We start from the raw sequence: 21996 nt of genomic DNA on the forward strand, positions 1-21996 counted from the left end.
ACTGATGTGCAAGATTAGGAATATATCTGTCCCAAGAATGGCAATAATATCACAGAATCATGGAATCACAGAATCGTCTAGGTTGGACAAAGACCTTGAAGATCATCCAGTCCAACTATTGACCTACCACTGGCAGTTCCCAACTACACCATATCCCTCAGCGCTATGTCAACACAACTCTGAAACACCTCCAGGGATGGGGACTCCACCACCTCCCTGGGCAGCCCATTCCAATGCCTAACAACCCGTTCTGTAAAGAAATGCTTCCTAATATCCAGTCTAAACCTTCCCTGGTGCAACTTGAGGCCATTCCCTCTTGTCCTATCGCTCATTACTTGGTTAAAGAGACTCATCCCCAGCTCTCTGCAACCTCCTTTCAGGTAGTTGTAGAGGGCGATGAGGTCTCCCCTCAGCCTCCTCTTCTCCAGACTAAACAACCCCAGTTCCCTCAGCCGCTCCTCGTACGACATGTGCTCCAGACCCTTCACCAGCTTCGTTGCCCTTCTCTGGACACGCTCGAGTAATTCAATGTCCTTTTTGTAGTGAGGGGCCCAAAACTGAACACAGTAACCGAGGTGCGGCCTCACCAGTGCCGAGTACAGGGGTAAGATCACTTCCCTGTCCCTGCTGGCCACACTATTTCTGATACAAGCCAGGATGCCACTGGCCTTCTTGGCCACCTGGGCACACTGCTGGCTCATGTTCAGCCGGCTGTCAATCAACACCCCCAGGTCCCTCTCTGACTGGCAGCTCTCCAGCCACTCCTCCCCAAGCCTGTAGCGCTGCTGGGGGTTGTTGTGGCCCAAGTGCAGCACCCGGCATTTGGCCTTATTGAAACTCATCCAGTTGGCCTTAGCCCATCGCTCCAGCCTGTCCAGGTCTCTCTGCAGAGCCTCCCTACCCTCGAGCAGATCAACACTCCCACCCAACCTGGTGTCATCTGCAAACTTACTGAGGGTGCACTCGATCCCCTCGTCTAGATCATCAATAAAGATGTTAAACAGGAGTGACCCCAAAACCGAGCCCTGGGGGACACCACTCGTGACCGGCCGCCAACTGGATTTAACTCTGTTCACCACAACTCTTTGGGCCCGGCCATCCAGCCAGTTTTTTACCCAGCAGAGCGTGTGCCCATCCAAGCCTCGAGCAGCCAGTTTTGCCAGGAGAATGCTGTGGGAAACGGTGTCAAAGGCCTTACTGAAGTCAAGGTAGACAACATCCACAGCCTTTCCCTCATCCAATAAGCAGGTCGCCCTGTCGTAGTAGGAGATCAGGTTTGTGAAGCAGGACCTGCCTTTCATAAACCCATGCTGACTGGGCCTGATCATCTGGTTGTCCCGCATGTGTTGTATGATGGTACTCAGGATGAGCTGCTCCATCAGCTTCCCGGGCACTGAAGTCAAGCTGACAGGCCTGTAATTTCCCGGATCATCCTTCTGACCCTTCTTATAGATGGGCATCACATTGGCCAATTTCCAATCTGTCGGGACCCCCCTGGTCAGCCAGGACTGCTGGTAAATGATGGAAAGCGGCTTGGCAAGTAACCCAGCCAGCTCCTTCAGCACCCTCGGGTGTATCTCATCCGGTCCCATACACTTGTGTGTCTCTATGTGATGCAGTAGATCACTGACTATCTCCTCCCGGAATGCAGGGGCGTCGTTCTCCCAGTCTCTGTCTTCTGGCTGAGGAGGCTGGATTCCCTCAGTACAACTGGTCTTGTTATTAAAGACTGAGGCAAAGAAGGCATTAAGCACCTCAGCCGTTTCCATGTCACTTATTACCACATTTCCTCCTGCGTCTAGCAGGGGACGGAGGCTCTCTCTGGTCTTTCGTTTGCTGCTCACATACTTATAGAAACACTTCTTGTTGTCCTTGATTGCTGAAGCCAGAGTAATTTCCAGCTGGGCTTTAGACCTCCTGATTTCCACCCTGCATAGCCTCACAGCCTCTTTGTAATCACTGTGAGTGGCTAGCCCCTTCTTCCAAAAGCTGTAAACTCTCCTTTTCTCCCTGAGTTGCAGCCAAAGCTCCCTGTTTAGCCAGGATGGTCTCCTCTGCCGCCAGCTTCTCTTACAGCACCTGGGGACCGCCTGCTCCTGAGCCATTAACACTTCCTTCTTGAAGAGCGCCCAGCCTTCCTGCACCCCTATACCCTTCAGGACCGTCTCCCAAGGGATCCTGTCAAGCAGGTGTCCAAACAAGACAAAGTCAGCCCTCTGGAAGGGGTCAGGATGTCAGTTGTTCTTGCCCCTCTCCTGGCCTCTCTAAGAATAGAGAACTCTACTATTTTGTGATCACTGTGCCCTAGTCATCCTCCAACTGCCACATCATCCACCAGTCCTTCTCTGTTCACAAAGAGGAGATCCAGCAGGGCACCTTCTCTGGTCAGTTCACTCACCAGCTGCATCAGGAAGTTATCTGCCACGCATTCCAGGAATCTCCGGGACTGGTCCTGCTCTGCTGTGTTGTATTTCCAGCAGATGTCTGGGAAGTTAAAGTCTCCCACAAAAACAAGGGCAAGCGATCGTGAGATTTCTCCTAAATGCCTATAGAATATTTCATCCACCTCTCTGTCCTGGGTGGGTGGCCTATAGTAGACTCCTACTACAACATCTGCCCTGTTGGCCTTCCCCCCGATTCTAACGCAAAGACACTCCACCCTGTCTTCACTACACTTGTACGCAAAGCAATCATAACAGTCCTTAACATACAGTGCCACCCCACCACCTCTCCTTCCTTGTCTATCCCTCCTAAAGAGCTTGTAGCCATCAATTGGCGCACTCCAGTCATGGGAGACATCCCACCATGTTTCTGTGATAGCCACAACATCATAATTTTCCTGTTTCATCATGGCTTCAAGTTCCTCCTGTTTGTAACTCATGCTGTGTGCACTGGTATACATGCACATCAGATGGGCTGGTGTTTTGCCCCCTTCCCCCTTCAAATCTAGTTTAAAGCTCTGTCAATGAGCCCAGTTAACTCCTGCCCCAAGATCTTTTTCCCCCTCTGGGACAGGTGCATCCCATCTAATGCCAAAAGGTCTGCCATCCTGTATACCAACCCATGATTGAAAAATCCAAAGCCCTGTCGGTAACACCAGTCTTGGAGCCGCAAGTTCATCTGTTGAGTTCTCCTGTATTCTTCTTCATCCATCCCCACAACTGAAGGGATGGAGGAGAACACAATTTGTGCCCCTGACCCCTTAACCAGTTTCCCCAAGGCCCTGAAATCTCTCTTCATTGCTTTAGGACTTCTCCTTGTAATGTTGTCGCTACCTACCTGAAAAACTAAGAGAGGGTAGTGGTCCTTGGGTCTCACTAGAGCGGGGAGTTTTGTTGTGAGGTCCTTGATCCGGGCCCCAGGGAGGCAGCAGACTTCCCTATGAATCGGGTCCGGTCTGCATATTGGGCCTTCGACACCCCTCAGAATGGAATCACCCACTACAATGACTCTTCTGGGGTTCTTTTTAGAACTGATTTTAATATCTGGTCCAGAACGACCTGGCCTTGGTGGACCTTGGTCTTCCTCCTTGTTTGTCTCATTTTCTTCCTCCTCCTCTTCTTCATTCAAAAGTTCCAGGGCCCCAGATCTATTGTGAAGGGACACCATGGAGGGTGAGGGAGGTCGGGAGAGGATTTTCCTGCCTCCGTGAGCAGGGACCTGATTCCAGCCTCCCCCATCTCTTAGGTCCCCTCCTTCTACCTGGTAGCAAGCAGATGAGGGATTGTCTGCCTTGTTTGGAGCCTCCATTTGCTCCTGTTGCTTCATGGGTGCCAGGGTAAAAAGTATATCAAAGTAAAAAGACTTTTGACACATCCTATATTGTTCCCAATATAAGTTTTGATTCCAAAAACATGGAGCTATTTTAGGAAGTCATCAAATTCTATTTGGAGAGGATAACTACAGGTGATCTTTGAGTCTGAACAGCATCCAACAGGAAATTAAATATGTAAGAAAAGGATTCCAGGCATTCACCACACTAAGTACCACCTGCAGACAAAGCCCTGTCTACCCAAGGCATTCTTGCCAGGCCTCTGCTGCCACCAGCAGCAGGAACACTAGGACAAGCGAAGGGGGGGGAGAGGTCTTTGCATCTTAAGGGGTGACAGAAGCACTTCCATACCCCAGTATTTATAGTATACTGTTTCTGTAAGCCACATACGAAAAAAATGGGCATCATGGCATAATCAGAGAGGTGAAAAGTGAAGTCTTTTTGGTGCTTTTTTGGGGTGAAGTACTAAAAAATAATCAAAACAATGTGGTGCTACACTCAAAATTCTTGCTTTACTGCTTGCTGTAGGTTTGCAGAGATGTTCATTTTACTGCTAGAGAAAGACACCACTAATGGTCAGGAATGTAACAACTGCCCTGAAGAATCCTAGAGAGTCTCAGGCTCTATTTTTTGTGTAAAGACAAAACCCAGTAACAACAAAACAAGTCATTGCAGTGTTATTGACAGATACACTAAGATCCTCAGAATGTCCTTATAGCTCTTGATATTGAAAAATTAAGATGTTACCTAAATCGCACTGCATTGCTTGGTTTGCAAAAAGTAGTAAGTTTCTTTACGATAGGTATAAAACAAATTTTTTAAACTTAACACACATTATCACCTATAAACTTTGTTTCATTGTTTGTATAGTGGTATGTTGACTCCCCACCCTAATTTTAAGAGTTTAAAAATAGGTTATGCTATTACCTCTGGATTGTCTAATAGAAGACAGCCAAGTTCATAGCAAGCATATGGCTGGACGTACAAGTTGTTCTGACGGCACAGTTCATCTTTAGCAGCTCGCTGAAAGAACTATAAAAATTAAAGAAAAAAGACTGCAGTAATTCATTAAAATTGACTGTTTGATACTTAAAAACCCTAGAAGTTCAACTTTAAGCCCAAATCAGCCCAAAGCTAAAATGAGAATACATTAAAAATTTCCAGTGGTAGAGATTTTTAAGCAAGGACCCAGATGTTTTTACCAACACTACTGTATCAAGGCCAAATTATTTGTTTGGATTTTTACCAAGTAATATATTGATTGTTTCAGGAGTGTTCCAACTTCCTATTGAAAAAATATTAGATCTAACAAGGAACTTTACATCAGAAATGAAGTACCTGGATTATTTAAGGTATGCTTGAGAGGAAAAAAAAAGAAAAAAGATTTAGAGCTAGCATCAGCTCCCTTGTTGATTATGTGAATTGGATTCTATTTCAAGGAGGAAAATAAAAGTTGCGCCTACAGATCAAAGCCTGGAGCAGTGGCAAAATTTTTCTTTGGTATATGCTAATAATCAAACCTCTCAGTGTCTAATAGGTCTAGAGGAGAAGCAGCAAACCTACAGTTTCAAAAGGTCAATCTCCAAGCTGGTTTTTTTTTTAAAGTTGAATTTTCATTGTTGGACAAAGTAATTCCAGCAAAGCAAGAACGTTTCCATTCTTCTTCCCAGCTTCTCCTTAACTCTTGCTCCTACAAGCTGCTTTAGTTGCCATGTTCATTCAACATGGCCAATTACTTTTACAACACAGAATATAACAAAGACATACTAAACCAGAAGATTTAAAGAGAACCTGACATACTCTGTTGGAATTCACAAAACAGAACGATCAATAGCACTGAAAACTAACGGCTTGCTTAACACTCTCACTCAACAATATTTACTGTTTAGCAGAATAGCTCATAAAATAGGATTAATGGTGTAAATTATCATTTAACAACTTACCTGAACAGCATCTTCAGAATTTCCTAAGCATTTGTGTATGGCACCAAGAAGCAAATTCCTCAAGCCAACAGCTGATGAATCATCAACATCCTGACAAGCTTAATGAAAAGATTCCAGTAAACAAATAAGATGGATTGAAATCCTTCCTTAGACAAGAGTTGTGGTCTATGGTGACTTTTAGACTGATGATTAAACTTAATCAGAAAAAGATGCTACTAACATTAATATAAATCGAAGTACTTTGGCTTCTTTTAAATACAATCCATTTTGTATGAACCTCATCAAGCAACCTGACACTCGTGAGAACAATTCTTGACAGGAATGAATGGGCTGAAGTCAAAGGCAGTTGGTGTGTTCTTCTCACTAGAAGAGAATCCATTTCTCTACTGGTCTATGAAACATCCACTAAAAGGTTAAAGTTAAAAAACTCCTTCTGGTATTATGGGAAACTGGTTTGCCCCAGATATTGACAGAAAAACACATAGTTCAAGTTACAAGGAGCACAGGGCAAGCAGGTCAGACAAAGCCAATTTGTTTTGAACTGAAGCCAAGTGACAGACGCACAAAAATCTGTACCGGACTTAAAAACCCAGACTAGGATATTTTGGCATCACAATTCGGAGTGCTGATGAGAGGATAAGGCTTATCTGCCAGACCTTAGCTGGTCCACAACCCAGGGACAGCCTGTACCTCAGCTGAGTAGAGCTCTGTTTCCAGGAAGAACTGAATCATGATGCATGTAACCATCTCCAGATGAATCAGGCTCCGTTGTGATCAAGCTTATTAGCGCCAGCTCTGTTAAATCAAGGCCAGTTCCATGAGGAGCTATTTGCACTTGTCTGTACCATCACCTCCAGAAAGGCTGGGGCACAGGGAGGCCTGCAGGGCTTTTAATCCCTTCAAAAGGAGCTGAACTGCTGTGCCTGGAGCAGTAGAGCTCCATTAACTTCACATTCTACCTCATCTCATAAACCCTGCCTGATCTTAACTAGCTCTGCAGTCACAACAGTTAAGCCACAACCCAAATAAGCCACCTATGAATAACTAAGAGTTGGCTGCATGAAGTATTTGGACATTACACAATACACAAAGGCTGTCAACTCTCACTTGTATTCCAAGTCTCAAGTTATTTGGCATTTTACTTACAGAGATACATATAGATACAAATTAATTTCTTCATTTTTAAGTCAACTTCTTGCCCTGAGGAAAAGCCTGGAAACTAACCCCAGCAAATTATACTCCAATTGTTCAAGAGAAGAGGAGGAAAATTAAAATAAAAAATAAATCCCCTATCATTTCATCATTCTTGAGATACACATAAGACATAGCAATAACACTTGAAAATCTTCAACCAGGGATCGCTGATGCAGACACATCTGTCAGTGTCCTACCTGCAAGAGGTGTATCTCTGAAATTTAATCTATACTGCTATCTCACGTTAAAATGTGAACCACTGGCTAGAAGTTTATACATGGAAGATCTATGCTGCTTCTGAGTGTGCCGGAGAGAAATACATACTCTTTACAACCTCTAAAGCTGGTTGTTCTGAAAGCAAATGACAGAAAAAAAATCCTGAAATCTAATTTTACATAAGAAAATCTAATTTTAAAGCGTTCACCATTATCTTTGGGACTAGAAAACCAGGGATCTGAATGTAACCTACTGCCATCACGCAATTTAAATGGACAAATTATCTTAAATTAAAACCAGAACAAAACCCCACAACTAGTCCTGACTCTTAACTCAAAGACTGGTAGTTTTCTAGTTTAACATAAGTCACGTACAAATCCAAATTTCACAATTACAGAAAAAAGGAAGTATCTCACTGGCAGACATTTTTTTCAATTTTTTTAAATGAGCAGGCAGTAACTTGAAACTGTTTGCAGAACGCAAACAAGACTGATTAGCGGATGGAGAAAGGAGTACTGAAAACTTCATGATAAACACTGCTACCATAAGCTTCGTGTGACAGACATCCAAAGATATCTGCAGACTAAGAAAGAAGCAACCATAAAATGCTCCTTTCACCACTAAGATGATCCCCGCGCCAACGATAAACAGAACCCTTACGTCATACATGTCCTCACAAGCTACATATTCCTTCTTAGATGAAAATTGACATGCAGAAATGAATTGGTTCGTTATTTGTGTTTTTTCATTTTGTAGCTAGGTTTAAGTAAGTTAAATTTTGCTTAGTGACTCTGAACAATAACTATCAAGCTATTGTTTCATTTGAAACAATGGGCAAATGTAACTGATTAAAAACCAACTATATGTAGCAGGCAGTTAAACTTTTCCCAAAAACCTATAAAAACGGTAAAAATGAAGCATTAAACTGAATCTTAATGGGTCACTATTCTTTTGTTACTCAAACTGTTTTGCTATGACACATGGACACAGGTTTAAATTTTCATGCTACAACAATCAGCTACTCCACATAACAGAAGAAAATTATACACCTGATTTTAAAAAGTAAATAAGTCAAGTCAAGGAACCAGATTATACCTTGGCTCATATGCTGTAAGTTTGAGAGAGAACAGTTTGGAAGGGCTTTCCATAAGTACAATACTTCAATGGATGCCAGGACACAGAGCTCTTTGGTCGGCATTTGTTTTCTAAATCTATCTGCCTGCAAAGTAAGGAGAAAGAAGAAAGGGAGATCTGTCATCTGACCTTTTAGAGGGAACATAATATTCACAAACAATGTATCATAAACAGTAATTCTAACTCTTTCATGAAAGCATCCAACAATTTTATGAGAATAAAGTCAGTGGTAACTTAAAAACTTTTAAGACTAAAAAGCAAAATATTTCAATTAATTTAAGGGATTACATATTGATCAAAATTAAAGCTTCCTTGTATGTAGCCTGATCGGGTTTTATTGTATTTCACAATCCCAAGTAGACACTGACTGGATGCTGAAACGGTAACATCTGCAAGATCATCAGTTGGGAGATACTTTCTATACAACTCCTAGCTTTCAAAAAGAACTAAAGCTTTGACAAACAAGACAAGATAAAAAGGAGTAAGAAAAGCAAAGCTAGAAGGAAAATTACCAAAGCAACTACAGTATCATGTATTTTTATCTTTAATAATTACTTTAGTTGTAAAGTGAATAGCTAGTTCACATTTCCTTTGCTAGGTCCTTAAAATACATGACACTATTGTTTTTCCACCTGATTCCTTCCCACTAATTCTACAGAAGCAACACAGCAGAAAACAGATATATCCTCCAAAATTAAATACTGGTAAAGATTCCAACAAAATTACGAAGTGTAATTACTGTACTGAAACAAGTCAGCCTATGCTAAACCAAACCTTTTTCACTGAAAATTGTTCAATCTGATTGTTTTTTCTTTTGAAAAGCTTCTGAACTTCCTTGAACACATTCTGAGCACCATTGACATCACCAGTGGCTCCTTGACACACTGTAAGAAACAAAAATGCGTTAACACTACCGGGATAGGAAACTGGAAAGATTAAGATTAGATATCATATGGTCACAGGAAAAAAAGACACACTCACTTCCAGAAAGGATCTAGACTGGGGATTTGACAGACATGCAAATCCCAACTCCCCAACTCTGTGATCATTAACCAGACAGTACTTCTTTTTCTAATATCACTCAACCTCTAAGGATTTATTTATTAAGTCTTTGCAATACATTGTTATATGACCTGTCACTCCACTGACAATCATAACTGTATCTACATCTAGAAGGAGAGACAGAAGGAGAGAGAAAGTACTTGGGCACACACATGTGCCTGCACACAAGTGTACATTATATAAACAAACAAAATTATCTAAGTCAAGTCTGGCATAAAGCTGCATAAGCAGCAGGCAGTGTGGAAGGCACTATGTGCACTAGTAAGTTTCCCTCCAAACTGATTTATGACTTATCCGACACATTGAATATACACACCTGCTGTTAAATAAGCATAGTAGCACTGGGACCACCTGGATTCATTTTTAAGCCTTTCAAAGGATTCAAATGCATCTTTGAAATTCATCTCTATCATGCTGCACCAACCTAAAAGCAAGAGTAATTTAACTTCAGAGAAAGCACAGTAATTCAAATTTGGTGTCAACATTACTGAAACAGAGTCTGTTATGAGAGCTGGAGCTAGCTTAACAATTATAACAATAATCAGAAAAGTTAAAACCAAATCAAATCAATGACACACATTTAAAGACCAGTTTAAATTTACTGGGAAACGTTGAATTGTAAGATTTCATACGAAACAATGAACTCACTTCAGAGCAACAAAAAAATTTATACAGACACCAAAAGCTTTTTTTTTTTTTAATGTAAATACCGTATTTTGTAGGATGCTGAAACTTACAGAGCTACTACTTGCTCCCTTATTCTTCCCCACTGTGACAAGTTCCCTTAACAAGACACATTTAAAGCCTGGAGCAACAACACATCTTCTCCACTCTAAGGACTTGTATGCAAACTAAGAACACATAGCATATGTTGATAGAAGGAAATGAACATGAAATATAGGTCCTGCAAACTGTGAAGCTTCACTAGACCGATTAGTTTTTGGCACAGAAGTAGTGATTCCACAGACAAATCAGATTAATTAGTTTCTCATTTTAAATAGTAGGTGAACAGTGTACCTTGATTCTATAGCCTACTCTCTGATTTCACATCACCTTGTATTTGCAGAAAACTTTAAAATTATGGTAAACTGTTGAATTCTACTTGTCCAAACAAGAAGACAGGATTATTACCATAATCCATCCAAGACAAAGGCCAGTATTCTAAAACCTTTTTTTAAATCCTAATAAAAATAATCCAGCTTGTTTATTGAAGTTGTTAGTCTAAACTTAGAAGTGAGCTATTTATACTATAAACATATCCAACTCACCTATTTCATACAAGCAGACATGCTGAATCTCCCTTTGGTCTGTTGCAAGTTCCAAAGCGGTATGAAATGAGGTCAAGGCACTATTGATTTGACACTAATAGAAGTGAAAGAAGAAAAAAAAATTCAGATGTCCAAAATTTAAAATTTGTGGGATAATTTGATTCTGATAAAGAAAACATTCAGATTTCTGTTAAAAGGTATTTAAAAATAACTATATGGAAGTGTCTTACAGATTTCAGCCTTTGGTTTGATTAGATGAAAGAAGCACAACATCCCATTGAGAGGAAAACCTCAAAATTCATTTCAGACTCCAGATTATTTTAAATGAGCTAAAATCCACCACAGAGTTAACAGTTTGAAGAAGGGTAAATACTAATTCAATACATCAGCTCCACACTGCAATTCCTTTGGCCAGCTTCCCGCCCCCCAACTCTTTCAACCTGAATCACTTCTGAATGGAAGTATGGGCAAATTATGACAAAGCCTTTATTTACAATGATAAACAAGCATCTTAAAGAGGTCTTGTAGTGAACAGATTGCTCCATATATTTTGTATTCATGATATGAAACATTACACAAAAGCCAAATTATAAGAGACAAGGGAAGTAAGAATCAGTAATATGAAGAAACTCAGATTTAGATTTAAATTAAACTTTAGACAAGAATGCAAAGCATTTGCTTGCAAGGTACTAACAATCTGTTCCACCACGTGCAACAGTAAAAATTAAAACATACAGTAAGGAATTTGCACTCTACAAGTCTTCATACGAAAAAAGAAATGTAGAACACTAGAGTTTAAAAAGGGGGGAGGGGGACAGTATAGGAGTTTAATAATATAATAACTATCACTGAGAACTTGCAGCCAGTTCAGATCATCTCTCAACCTTAAAAATCAAGTGGCTTCCTTCTATTTGCCACTAAGTTTGAAATTCATTAGTTTTGTGCAAGAAGCTTTTGAGTAATCTCATTTCTACTCTTATTAGTCATTCCACCTTTAAAAGTCATATATTTTAGCATCTGCCAATAAAGTTTAAGCTTTCTGCACAATAAGGTAATCTTTAATGTTTATTTATTTTGAACTATTTCACCTTTTTCCACATCCCTCAGTAATCACTTTAAGCAACAGTTAATAGAGAATTTGTAAATGCTGCATGACACGTAAGAAGACAAAAAGGCATGAGATAAAAAAACATTGTGATAAAATGATTAGTTACCAACAGCTTAGCAAAAAGAGGCTGACAGTTTTGCAAGAACTAGAATGGTAATTTAACTACCTTAATTTCTAGTTTTCCCAGTCTAGGATGGGACTTCTCCATAACAATCATCACATCACAAATGTTGATTTGCACTCCTCCCCCTTAATTAGTATTATACACAGACACACTACACATGCCAATGTGGCCTATACCCACTTAATAGTGTTCCTATATTTATTCTCACATAAAAGTATAATAATTTATAAACCAGAAGAATCTTTAAGCCACTCTCCTGGCTAAGCATGTACATGAAAGAAACCCTTGAAAAAGCAAACCTGTCACTTATGCAAGCATAATTGAATTCAAAAGTTCCTGCAAAAATCTGCAGCGTTGTATCTAAAGACCACACACACACAGAGCTCTGAAGTGATTTTATTAGATTTTCTTTGTCTCATCAGGGAAAACTGTTTTAGTTGCTAAGGAACAATTTAAATCATATATATTGCATCAAGACAGCACAACTGCCAGCAAAAGGATCCACAGCTGTACCAATATAAACACTGTACACTTAGAAAATAGAATGGTGATTTGACTAAGATGCTTGCTGGCATGACAAAAGAATACACTGCACAGAAAAACAGGTGAGTTACATTTGCCCTCAAAGTTACCAGGGAGCCTGAGTAATGTACTCTTTGTTTACTTTTGTAGCAACACATTCTCTCCACCACGCAATACTCCACTAATGCTGCATTGTCCCAACACAACTTCCTGGAAAGTAAGTGTTAGGAGTCCAGTCTTACAGAAAAAATAATGTTGGCTTAAAACTTTATTTTTGCGCTAAGAAGTTTAGAAGTTCAGTAAATCTATGTTTTGAATGCTTCTGAGGAAAATGCAAAAAAAAAAATATTTAGTCCTCTGTGAAGATACTTTGCTTTCTAAAAACCTAAAAAACCTTACAAACATTTGAAAATATAAATCAGTTATTTGTAGGACATGTTATTCCACACAATGACTAGTGGCAATTACATCATTGCCTGCAACGCCATACACCAGTCTGGGGCAGCACATGAAGTACACACAGCAATACACAAGTCCAGTTAGTTGAATATTCAATCTTCTATAATCCACTTCTCTAGCTATCTAGATCTCTCAAGTGTTTTGACATCTGCATAAGTTTTCCCTAAGCATCAAGCTCAGTAAATATGTTTCAGAGACATTCCTTAATAATTAAAGTTTCAGTCATCTCCAGGGATTGTGACAACATACTGGAATATGAATTTCTACTCTTAGTGTTAACTCTTAAAATTGATTACTATCCATTTACTGTTTCAGAGAATAAACAAAAAATTGTAAAGTCCCAAGAGTCTGCAAGATAACATCTTGGCTGACACTTGAAATTGGTATTCTTGAGATTTAAAAATATACACACACACACACACTTGTAATTCCTTCAACAGGCATCATTCATGCCTCTCAGACATAATACAAAGACAAAAAAATATTAATCCATAAAATGTGTAATATACAGAACTACATAACCATAAAGAGGATTAGTGAAGCTAACGTGAGAACCATAGTAGTGCATTTCCTACCTTCAAATTAAAACCAAAAACACCCCAACCCGCCAACTAAGCACCTACAGAGCTTCCCGAGCCAAGGCGGCTTCCTGAGCTGACATGTTTCCCCACAGAGTTGTTCTGAAATGTCAGGACACTTTCCCTCTTCCAGGACCTCTCTATTCTCAGTCAGCACTATGAATCTATGAAGCTTTTAAGAAGTCACGCTCATGATTAAGGGGAAACCAGCAAACAACATCTAAAAAGGGGACCATTTACACTGGAGGACACTATATGGAAATTTCAAAGCCCGTATTTTCTATTCCTTAACACACACACACCCATTTTTCCCTAAACACAAAAATCAAAACAGAGTAAAATTAGTATTCCGTATTTTATAGCCTAGAACAAGTAACTAGAGAGGCCAGCACAATTCCTGAAAATAAACCTTGACATTACACAAGCTCTGAAAATTTCTTTAAGACATCATTATGACTTTATTTCAGAAAATGCATTTAAGACTTCTCAATTCTTAGTATTACTCTTGCCCTCAGTCTACTGTCCATGCCACACCCTCCCACCTCTAAGAATGATACCACTGATACCAATATGTCTACCAAAGGTAACCAAAAAAGCAAGAGTACTTGTCAGCATTACATTTAAGCCCACAATACCACTGCACATTTCCACCAGACTGGGCATCAAACACCCTGCAGCACACCTGAATGTACCACTGGTGTTCTGCCTGTCAGCTGCAGTATTTGGTACTTCACTCTTAACGTGCACCTAGAACTGAACTCTACAGATCAAGCCTCAGAACTGGAGTTCTTTGTCCCAGCCCAAGATTCCTTGTTGTTTATATATACACACCCAGAGTCTGTGCCTAATCAAAGAGAAGCAATCTTGCTTAGTTCACGATTTTGTCACACACTTTGTTTTTGCTTTATACCCTTACCACTCTGCACATGAAGCTATCAATCTGTTTAACTATTTCTGAGTGGGGTGATTTGTACTACCTAAAAAAGCAGATGGAGATTTTTTAAAAAGTGCTGTTGATCAGGAAAAAAAGAAAAAAAAAAGAAATCAAACTTGCAAGCTGAAAAGCAGAAATACATAAGATTCAGAACACCACCTTTTTTACTCTGCCCTCTCCCATGCTACCACCATGTCAATCTCACTACTGGCCACAATATCACACTTGAATAGTCTAAGTCACAGTTTCAAAAGTAAATTGGTATTCATTAACACAATTATAATATTAGACAATACGTATTTAGCAAATGGATGGCAATATTTTTATTTTCACAGTAACAAGAAAGGCCCAAGGGCACAGCCGGAAACTGGATTTCAGACCAGTGAGTTTCTGCAGCTATTACACTAATTACATTTTTAAGTACCCTTTAGGCACAAGTACAAAAATGTTACTCTCATTTGTTTTTAGTAGGTTAACCTTACATGAAACATCATTATCAGCTTTAGTTTCAAAGTATTTCAAAGATAGAAACAGTCAGACATTCACAAAGAAATACCTGTGAGTCTGGAATACATACCATACAATCATGAGTCAAGCACAGCAATAGTTACATCCATAAAAACAGCCTGAGTTATGTAAGAGTCAGGAAAAACGCTACTTTTAATACACAGTCTCTTAACCTACTCTTAAAAAACCAAGATAGATTTGATCAGCCTACCACTGCAACCTTTAACTTCATGGTGCACTTTCATTCCAGCTTTCCCAGATCATCCTCCTTTCCCTTAACTCATTATTTTCAATAGTCTCCAAATGCTTTCAGACTTCTCAAAAATGTGAATCTGGGAAAAAATCTGAAAGATAACTTGGTCCATGTTTATAGTACCTGTAAGGCTACTTCTTAGAAAACCTAAGTCTGTTAAGGCTTTTATTGACTAATATTCATACGTGCTTTTTAGTGCACAAAACATTATAAGGTCACATGCTCTTCACTTGTCTTTCATAGCACTGTTACCAGGAAATCTTCCTTTCTCAACTGTCTGCCTTTGCAATTTTCTCCTTTGTCAGATTTGTGTCTCACTGTCCAGTCTTCCATTACTGCTTCTGCCTCCAGGTGTTCATGGCTGAACTATGCTCCTTACTGTTTCTTTCTCCATAGAAAAGAAAAAATACACACATACAGATACATAGGTGTATGCAGACTTGAGAATAGAAGCTGAATATACCATCAGCTGAAAGTTACACGAAAGGTATGCGGGATCAAAGGGTATAAAAAAAATAATCTGATGGGCTGAGTGCTAGTAGGCTCTAATACAAAGCCTACAATTACTGATATGTACTTTCAGAACACACAAGGTCTTCTGATGACATCTAAGCTGCCTATCATCTACATATATTTAAATTTTATCACAGAACTTTTAAAAGATGATAGATGATACACGATACACTACAAAATATATAAGCTTCAGCTCAAGGTATACTTTTAAGTGCATATAGGTCGAAGCACAGACTTCCCAATTTCAGTAAATCATCTGAAAATAACATTCCCACGCCTGGCGGAAAGAACCGAAACCTACCTGTGTTTTAACAATTTCAAGGAAGGCCATATAAGCACTTCCCAGGCTTTGCAGGAGCTTTCCTCACCTGTCCTGGGACATGATGCAGAAATTACGACTCAGCATATTAGTTTGTAATCTAAGAATATATGTGCACTTCTGATTCAGAGTGTACAATGGATGCTGTAAGACCAATGCCCAGATTCGAGACGTGTAACCACAAGTGTATTGTGCAGAAATCCAGTGCAGCTCCCCATGCCACTGCCACCAGTCACACATCTGCCTTCATTATTATGTCAACAACATTTGAGCCAATTAAGCTTGTAAATTCTGAACAGAGCCTACAGAAGAGCCCTAGACATTTAACTAAAACGTTTAGACACAGAAAAGCCTCAGTGATACAGTACCACTTACAACAAAGGAATGACAGAGGGGCAGGGGGAAGAGGCTGCTGAATGGAGGAGCTCTCATGCAAACAAATACATGAATAGCAAAGCAACATTTTAATTCCTGTTAGCAACCAGTAAGTTTTCTGCTGACTTAAGGGTATGGCTACATAGCATAATGCACAGTATTCTGCCTGCCTAAGCTAACTAACTTGGTTAACATGGCCACGCTGTTTCTGGCAAAAATTATTTCACTTGGAGCTAAACTTTGGTATCTATATACTGCACCGTTTAATGCACAAATACTTAAAGGTAACATGTTAAGAACTCTCCTTTGAAACATAACAGTACTCCAGAAGAGGACTGACTACACAGAACTGGCAACTCATCCCAAACCTATCCTCTGTATTTACACATAGAAACATACTGTTTACTGACAACTTATGTTTACACTTTTGCTCTAGCTTGCCCTGAAAGTCAGAAGAATCAGTTGAATTTTATTCCTCATTATGCTAAATGGGGAGGGGGGGGAAGAGTTCCCAATGCCAAGTCATACTCTGGCAATCAACATATTTACATTTTTAACTGCACTTGCATTCATTGTGTAGCTATTCCTAACAAATTTGATTTTTAACATAAGAATGGAATATGCATAAAATTGACCAAAGACCATTAAAATCTTTCCTGCTTGGAAAACAGAAATACTTCCCAAACACTGACAGCTTGCCTGTAACAGTGCAATTCCCCAAATGCACTGTTGCTTTCAGAGAGACAGCAAAAAAACCAACATCCAAATCCCATGCAAGAATATGCCTGCAAAATCTGATAGGCCACTGAAGCCTGCCCCTCTGTCTGTTACTGTTGCTACTTCCCTCAAAATATTAAGCTGTATTTGAGAAAGTTAACTGCAAACCCTAGCAAAGAACGACCATCAAGATCTGGATTAGCTCTTGTAATTACCATGTTGAGATGAAGGGTTTGTACATTCAGGGTTTGTGCTTTTGTGTTGAGTTTTCTTGCTAATGTAATTGCTCTGGAAATATTCTGGTCTGATAAAAGCAGCAGCTAGGAGATGAGTAGTTTAAAGTACTCACCACCATTTTGTATTATCACAGATTCTTAAAGAATAACTCAGCCAAAAACCATGAGGCTACTGCAGTGTTTGAGTAACACTCTGCAATAGCATTCACAAACACATTTTCAGTGAATACATTTGTGCTTGGGTCAGAGCCTACCCTTAGCAACAGAAAATATCCTGGTTTGACCTCTTAAAAGCCAAAGCAGTTATTTGAGGGAAATTATTGGAGAGAATTAGCTGTATATGAACACTGCATAAAATGAAAAGGGGAAGATAAATGCTATGTACTCAGCAGATAATACCCAGATTTTAGCTTGACAAGCAAAACTGAAATAGCTATTTATACCACAAGAAACTCATGAGTGACCAAAAGCACTTCCTTTGAGCTTCCTACAAACGTATCAAGTAGCTGAAAAAGAATTTCAAAGTGACATTAATTCAGATAGAAAGAGTGGAAGAGCAGGTTTAGCATATGAAACTAGGAAGGAGCTAATCCCATCTTCTTATCACTCCATGTATCTATATCTTTAGTCACAATTTGCTGAAGCTTGCCCAGTTCGATCACATCAGAAAAACATAAAATAACAAAGGATGGGGAGGAGAAATCTGTCAAAAGGAAAAACATGCAATACCTCTAATCGCTGTATCCTTCCCTTGAAGAACATGAACAGAGAAGAATTTGGATAAGCAGACTCTTTTTTTGCAAGAATTTCTTTTGCCTCTTTCAATCCTGCCTTGTTATCGCTGCCATCAAGGGCAAAAAAGGGACGAACAACTGTGTGGTACCACAACAGAGCTAATCTGAAAGAAACATAAGAATAAAAAGGATTACAGCTTGTAAACAGAAATTTAACGATAACGTTCTACACAGGCGTATTTTTAAATGATTCTGAAAGACAAAGAAAGATATGAATCCTTCCTTATACAACCTGGCTTTAAAACAGACACAATACTATTGCCACACATCAATGTACTCCTAAACTGCACCTGAACATACAATTCAGTGCACAGTACCCAAAGGTAAAGTAACAATCAAGCTCACAGCATCAAAGCAGTTGAGCCTTCAGAAGTCTGTAGATTTTAAAAAAAGAAAAACCCACAGGAAAACTTTGAAAGATAATTGCTCATTAGAGGCAAACCCCCCCCCCCCGCCCAAACAAACAAAACAAACAACAGAACTAAACACACATCAGCAGACACACTTGAAATCAATGTCAAAGAAATGCATCCGGTGTTCAGAAGGGCAGATATCTACATGACCTACATTGCTCCTGGAAACAAGGGTAGAGCACAAAGATTTCCAGGACCATCTGAAGGAGGAAACACCTGCAAAAATACCATTTTTCTTCCCCAGAAAGGAGAAAGAACAAATCTACAGGAACATTTAATCTTAAGGTTTCTTAATCAATCAGATATCCAACTCTGCTCCTCAAGCATAAGAGACTTTAGCTCTGCTGTCAATGTTTCAAAAGTGACATTTGATGGTACCTGCAGTAGGTCCAGTAATAAAAGCATTAATTTGGAGATAATGGAATAATAAACTCATTTATGAGGGCAGTTTAAATTAGGTCTGGCTAACCTTTCACCTCATAAATAGACCTGAATGCAGTATGAAGGCTTGGGAAAAGGAGTACACAAAAAATAATCCTCTAAAAAGACTATAAAGGAACATCCCATTTTACTCAGATGCTAAAACCAAAAGAAAACTGGAAGAGATCTTTGGCTAATAGTAAGGATAAACAGCTAAGTGACATCAATGACTCATACAAAATAGTATGCTCTCCACAGCAGAGAATATAACTCAGGTAAGTTCACTCAGCCTTCAGGGGATGCTTTTATTTACTCTGCTGGCATATAAATTACTAGACATTAGAATAGCAGGTACTCAAGAATACAGCAAAATACTGACACAAACCCCAAATACATGTAAGTAACTAACAGCAGAGAGATCTTATACACTATTAAAGTGATGAATTTACTAAACCATGGCATGTTAAACAACAAACTACAAGTTTATTTTACCTGCTGTTGTTTCCTTTGAAACAACATGACTTTTTGGTTTTGACTTTTTTCCAGTTACTTACTTTTAGTACTAAGTTATCTACCAAAGCATTTCAATATAGCTACTCACGTAGCTAAAGGGGCCTTCATGTCCTTACTTTCACTTGCATACATCAGTGAAGAAAGCCCCTGTAGGCGGTCTCCAGGAAAACCCAGCAGGTTGATGATTTTGAGCAGGTTTGGGGGCACCATGGATATGCAAAGATGAAAAAGTCCATATCCAAAGCTAACAGCACCTTTCAGTCTGTTTAGCGAATCCTCCGTTACACCTTCTGCAGCAATATGATTATCATTTGCAGCATCAGAAGTCAAGGATTCCTGAGTTGTTTTCTTCTGATATATTTCCTGAAGTGTATTAATGTCCGTATAGCACTTATTGTAAATTTTCCAGGCTTTTCGGAGTATCCACCCACCTTTTATGTATGCTAAAAATCAAGGGAAAAAAATATTTCAAAGATATATTTCAGAAGCAGAACATAGCAAGTAGTAAATGTTATTTCACAAATCCCAGGATGCTCTCTATTTGCATTAACTTATTGTATGAAGGATTTTGTCATAACTACTGTCCTCTCGAAGAGGTCTTTCATACTGGGCACTAGAAACTTAAGCGCTTTTCAACCAGACACTTTAAAACAGCATGCAGCGCAAAAGGACTTTTCTTCAGCCATGTAGCAAAACAACTGTCAGAAAGAAATAAGAGAAATCAAGAACTTAATGCTGGATTCAGCTCCACTAGAGAGGAGATGAAACGGCTCCCAGGCAAACAGAGAAGCAAAACTCAAAGAGATGACACCTCTTAAGTTCAAATGACGTTGAATGACAGTTGATAGGAAAATACTAAGAAAACCCCTTCCTTTGGGTTAGATAAAAAGATTTAACACCACCAATTCTCTGCCCCTCATATGAACACAGCGCCTTATAATTAAGGGGAAAATCATAGAAAAAAAATGCATGAATTTTATGGTTTTAAAACAGTTGCCTAACTTCCTCAATTTCAGATGCAAGCTGGGTACCTAAACTTCCCTTAAAAATCTGGTCTTGAGAATTCTCAGTTCAGAATGAGAGAATTCTCAGCCTCATTACCCTCTTTAAAGGAGGGTAAAGAAAGGCATGACACCAAAAGATGAAGATGTCCAACCTGTCTATTTACAAAGCATTCATCTTGGCGATAGCACATCCTTGTGGTAACAGAAAACAAACACAGAATATACTTGTACATGTTAATTATAAAGCAGGCACCAACATTTTGTCTGTGATAAGAGCCCTGAGTTAGGAACTGCAGGGACAAAGGAGTTAACTAAAAATGAGAGCAAATAAGAGCATGGTTATAGCAGCAGTGTTCTAAACACAAGTTTGCAGAGATCAGTGTTATAATTGATGCCAGAATTAGATCACAACAGGTGGGGTGTATCAAAGAAAAGGAAAACGCTATTAATACAAACCACTCTTTATAAGCCTTTGACATCTTTGACAAAATCCTTTCAATCACAAATAAACCATTTCTAAAGCATCATCACAGACTAGACTACCTCTTTTTTGATTCTTGTTGTATGAAACTAGTTTGATAGTCTTAAGAAATCACACTGAGAAAGACTGCAAAATTTGTATTCTCAGTTGTGACAGAAGGGTTCTGTCAACATAAAATATTAAAAAAAATCTTCCATCTTGAATTCCATATTAAAGTGTTACAATAAAAAAAATGTAAAGCCCTGCCATGATTCAGCTGCATTACAAGACTAATGTTACTTCAATTTTAAGCAATTAGGTCACTTTTTGGCTGCACAGAATATTTTAAAAGTTACGTGGTTCACCACAAGATGAGTGGTCATACAACTATGCATAGCAATGAGCAGACAAATAAGAAAACCCCACATTTTACTCATCCTACAGATAGTGTTTCTGCTAATAGTTAACTATGTTTTGATGCATGCATCAAATGGAAAGGATATGATGTGGAAAAAAGTAGTTTTAGGCTTTGCTTCCATCAGTGTGCTGTCATTAACACAGCATAACCCTAATAGATTTGATATACTAAGAGAAAGCAGTCTAACACATTAAAATAATGTTTTTCTGACTTCTTAAACGTGAAAATTACATCAAGCCCAATCACTGAGCTGATTTCCCAGCACAACGTTCTGAAAGTAGTCAGATCCATGACAGCAGTGGTAAATATCAAGAAAAGGTAGTCCAATATTGCTGTGGGAAGCTAATGTAAGTTGCTTTATGATGAAACTATTTGTAATACACCCATGAGGGTGGAAAAGAAAATCTAAAATGTGTTAGGCATATGAGAAAGCAGCTTGTGTGTCATCATATGCTTCTTGTCAATCTGTTCAGGAAGAAAAACACAAGGATTCTTCACCCATCCACTAATCAGAAATGTTTGTCTGCCTCTGAAAAAATGGTTTTTTTATAAGTCACACTCATTTCAGTAATCTGGTAGCTATTTCTGTACAGAAACATGATAAAAACAAAAGATGTTTATACATAATCAGAAAGATAATAGACTCAAAAAACCTGAAATAACGGATCCAACAGTTCAGCAATGGCAGTAACTAGCAGTCACTGAGGTGGCATTTAACCACTTGGAATTTTAACTAAAAA

The 21996-nt window shown here is 39.1% G+C and overlaps 1 protein-coding gene across 4 annotated transcripts in view; it reads right to left on the reverse strand.

The window, feature by feature from the left end:
• The window catches only part of TTC39C (tetratricopeptide repeat domain 39C), a 43034-nt gene that overhangs the window by 5717 nt on the left and 15321 nt on the right, over positions 1-21996 (reverse strand). For 3 of the 4 annotated variants that reach the window (XM_074820641.1, XM_074820646.1, XM_074820652.1), the window contains 8 exons: positions 19463-19817; positions 17964-18132; positions 10590-10683; positions 9638-9745; positions 9034-9143; positions 8221-8344; positions 5716-5813; positions 4700-4804 (listed from right to left, as the gene is read on the reverse strand). In XM_074820641.1, coding sequence (XP_074676742.1) covers positions 4700-4804; positions 5716-5813; positions 8221-8344; positions 9034-9143; positions 9638-9745; positions 10590-10683; positions 17964-18132; positions 19463-19817 — 1163 coding nt within the window. Of the gene's footprint in view, positions 1-4699; positions 4805-5715; positions 5814-6405; positions 6511-8220; positions 8345-9033; positions 9144-9637; positions 9746-10589; positions 10684-17963; positions 18133-19462; positions 19818-21996 lie in introns of those variants that run through there. The other variant, XM_074820657.1, reaches the window with a different exon arrangement.

The sequence above is a fragment of the Strix aluco genome, chromosome 1, assembly GCF_031877795.1.
Source record: "Strix aluco isolate bStrAlu1 chromosome 1, bStrAlu1.hap1, whole genome shotgun sequence".
In the NCBI taxonomy this organism is placed as follows: domain Eukaryota; kingdom Metazoa; phylum Chordata; class Aves; order Strigiformes; family Strigidae; genus Strix; species Strix aluco.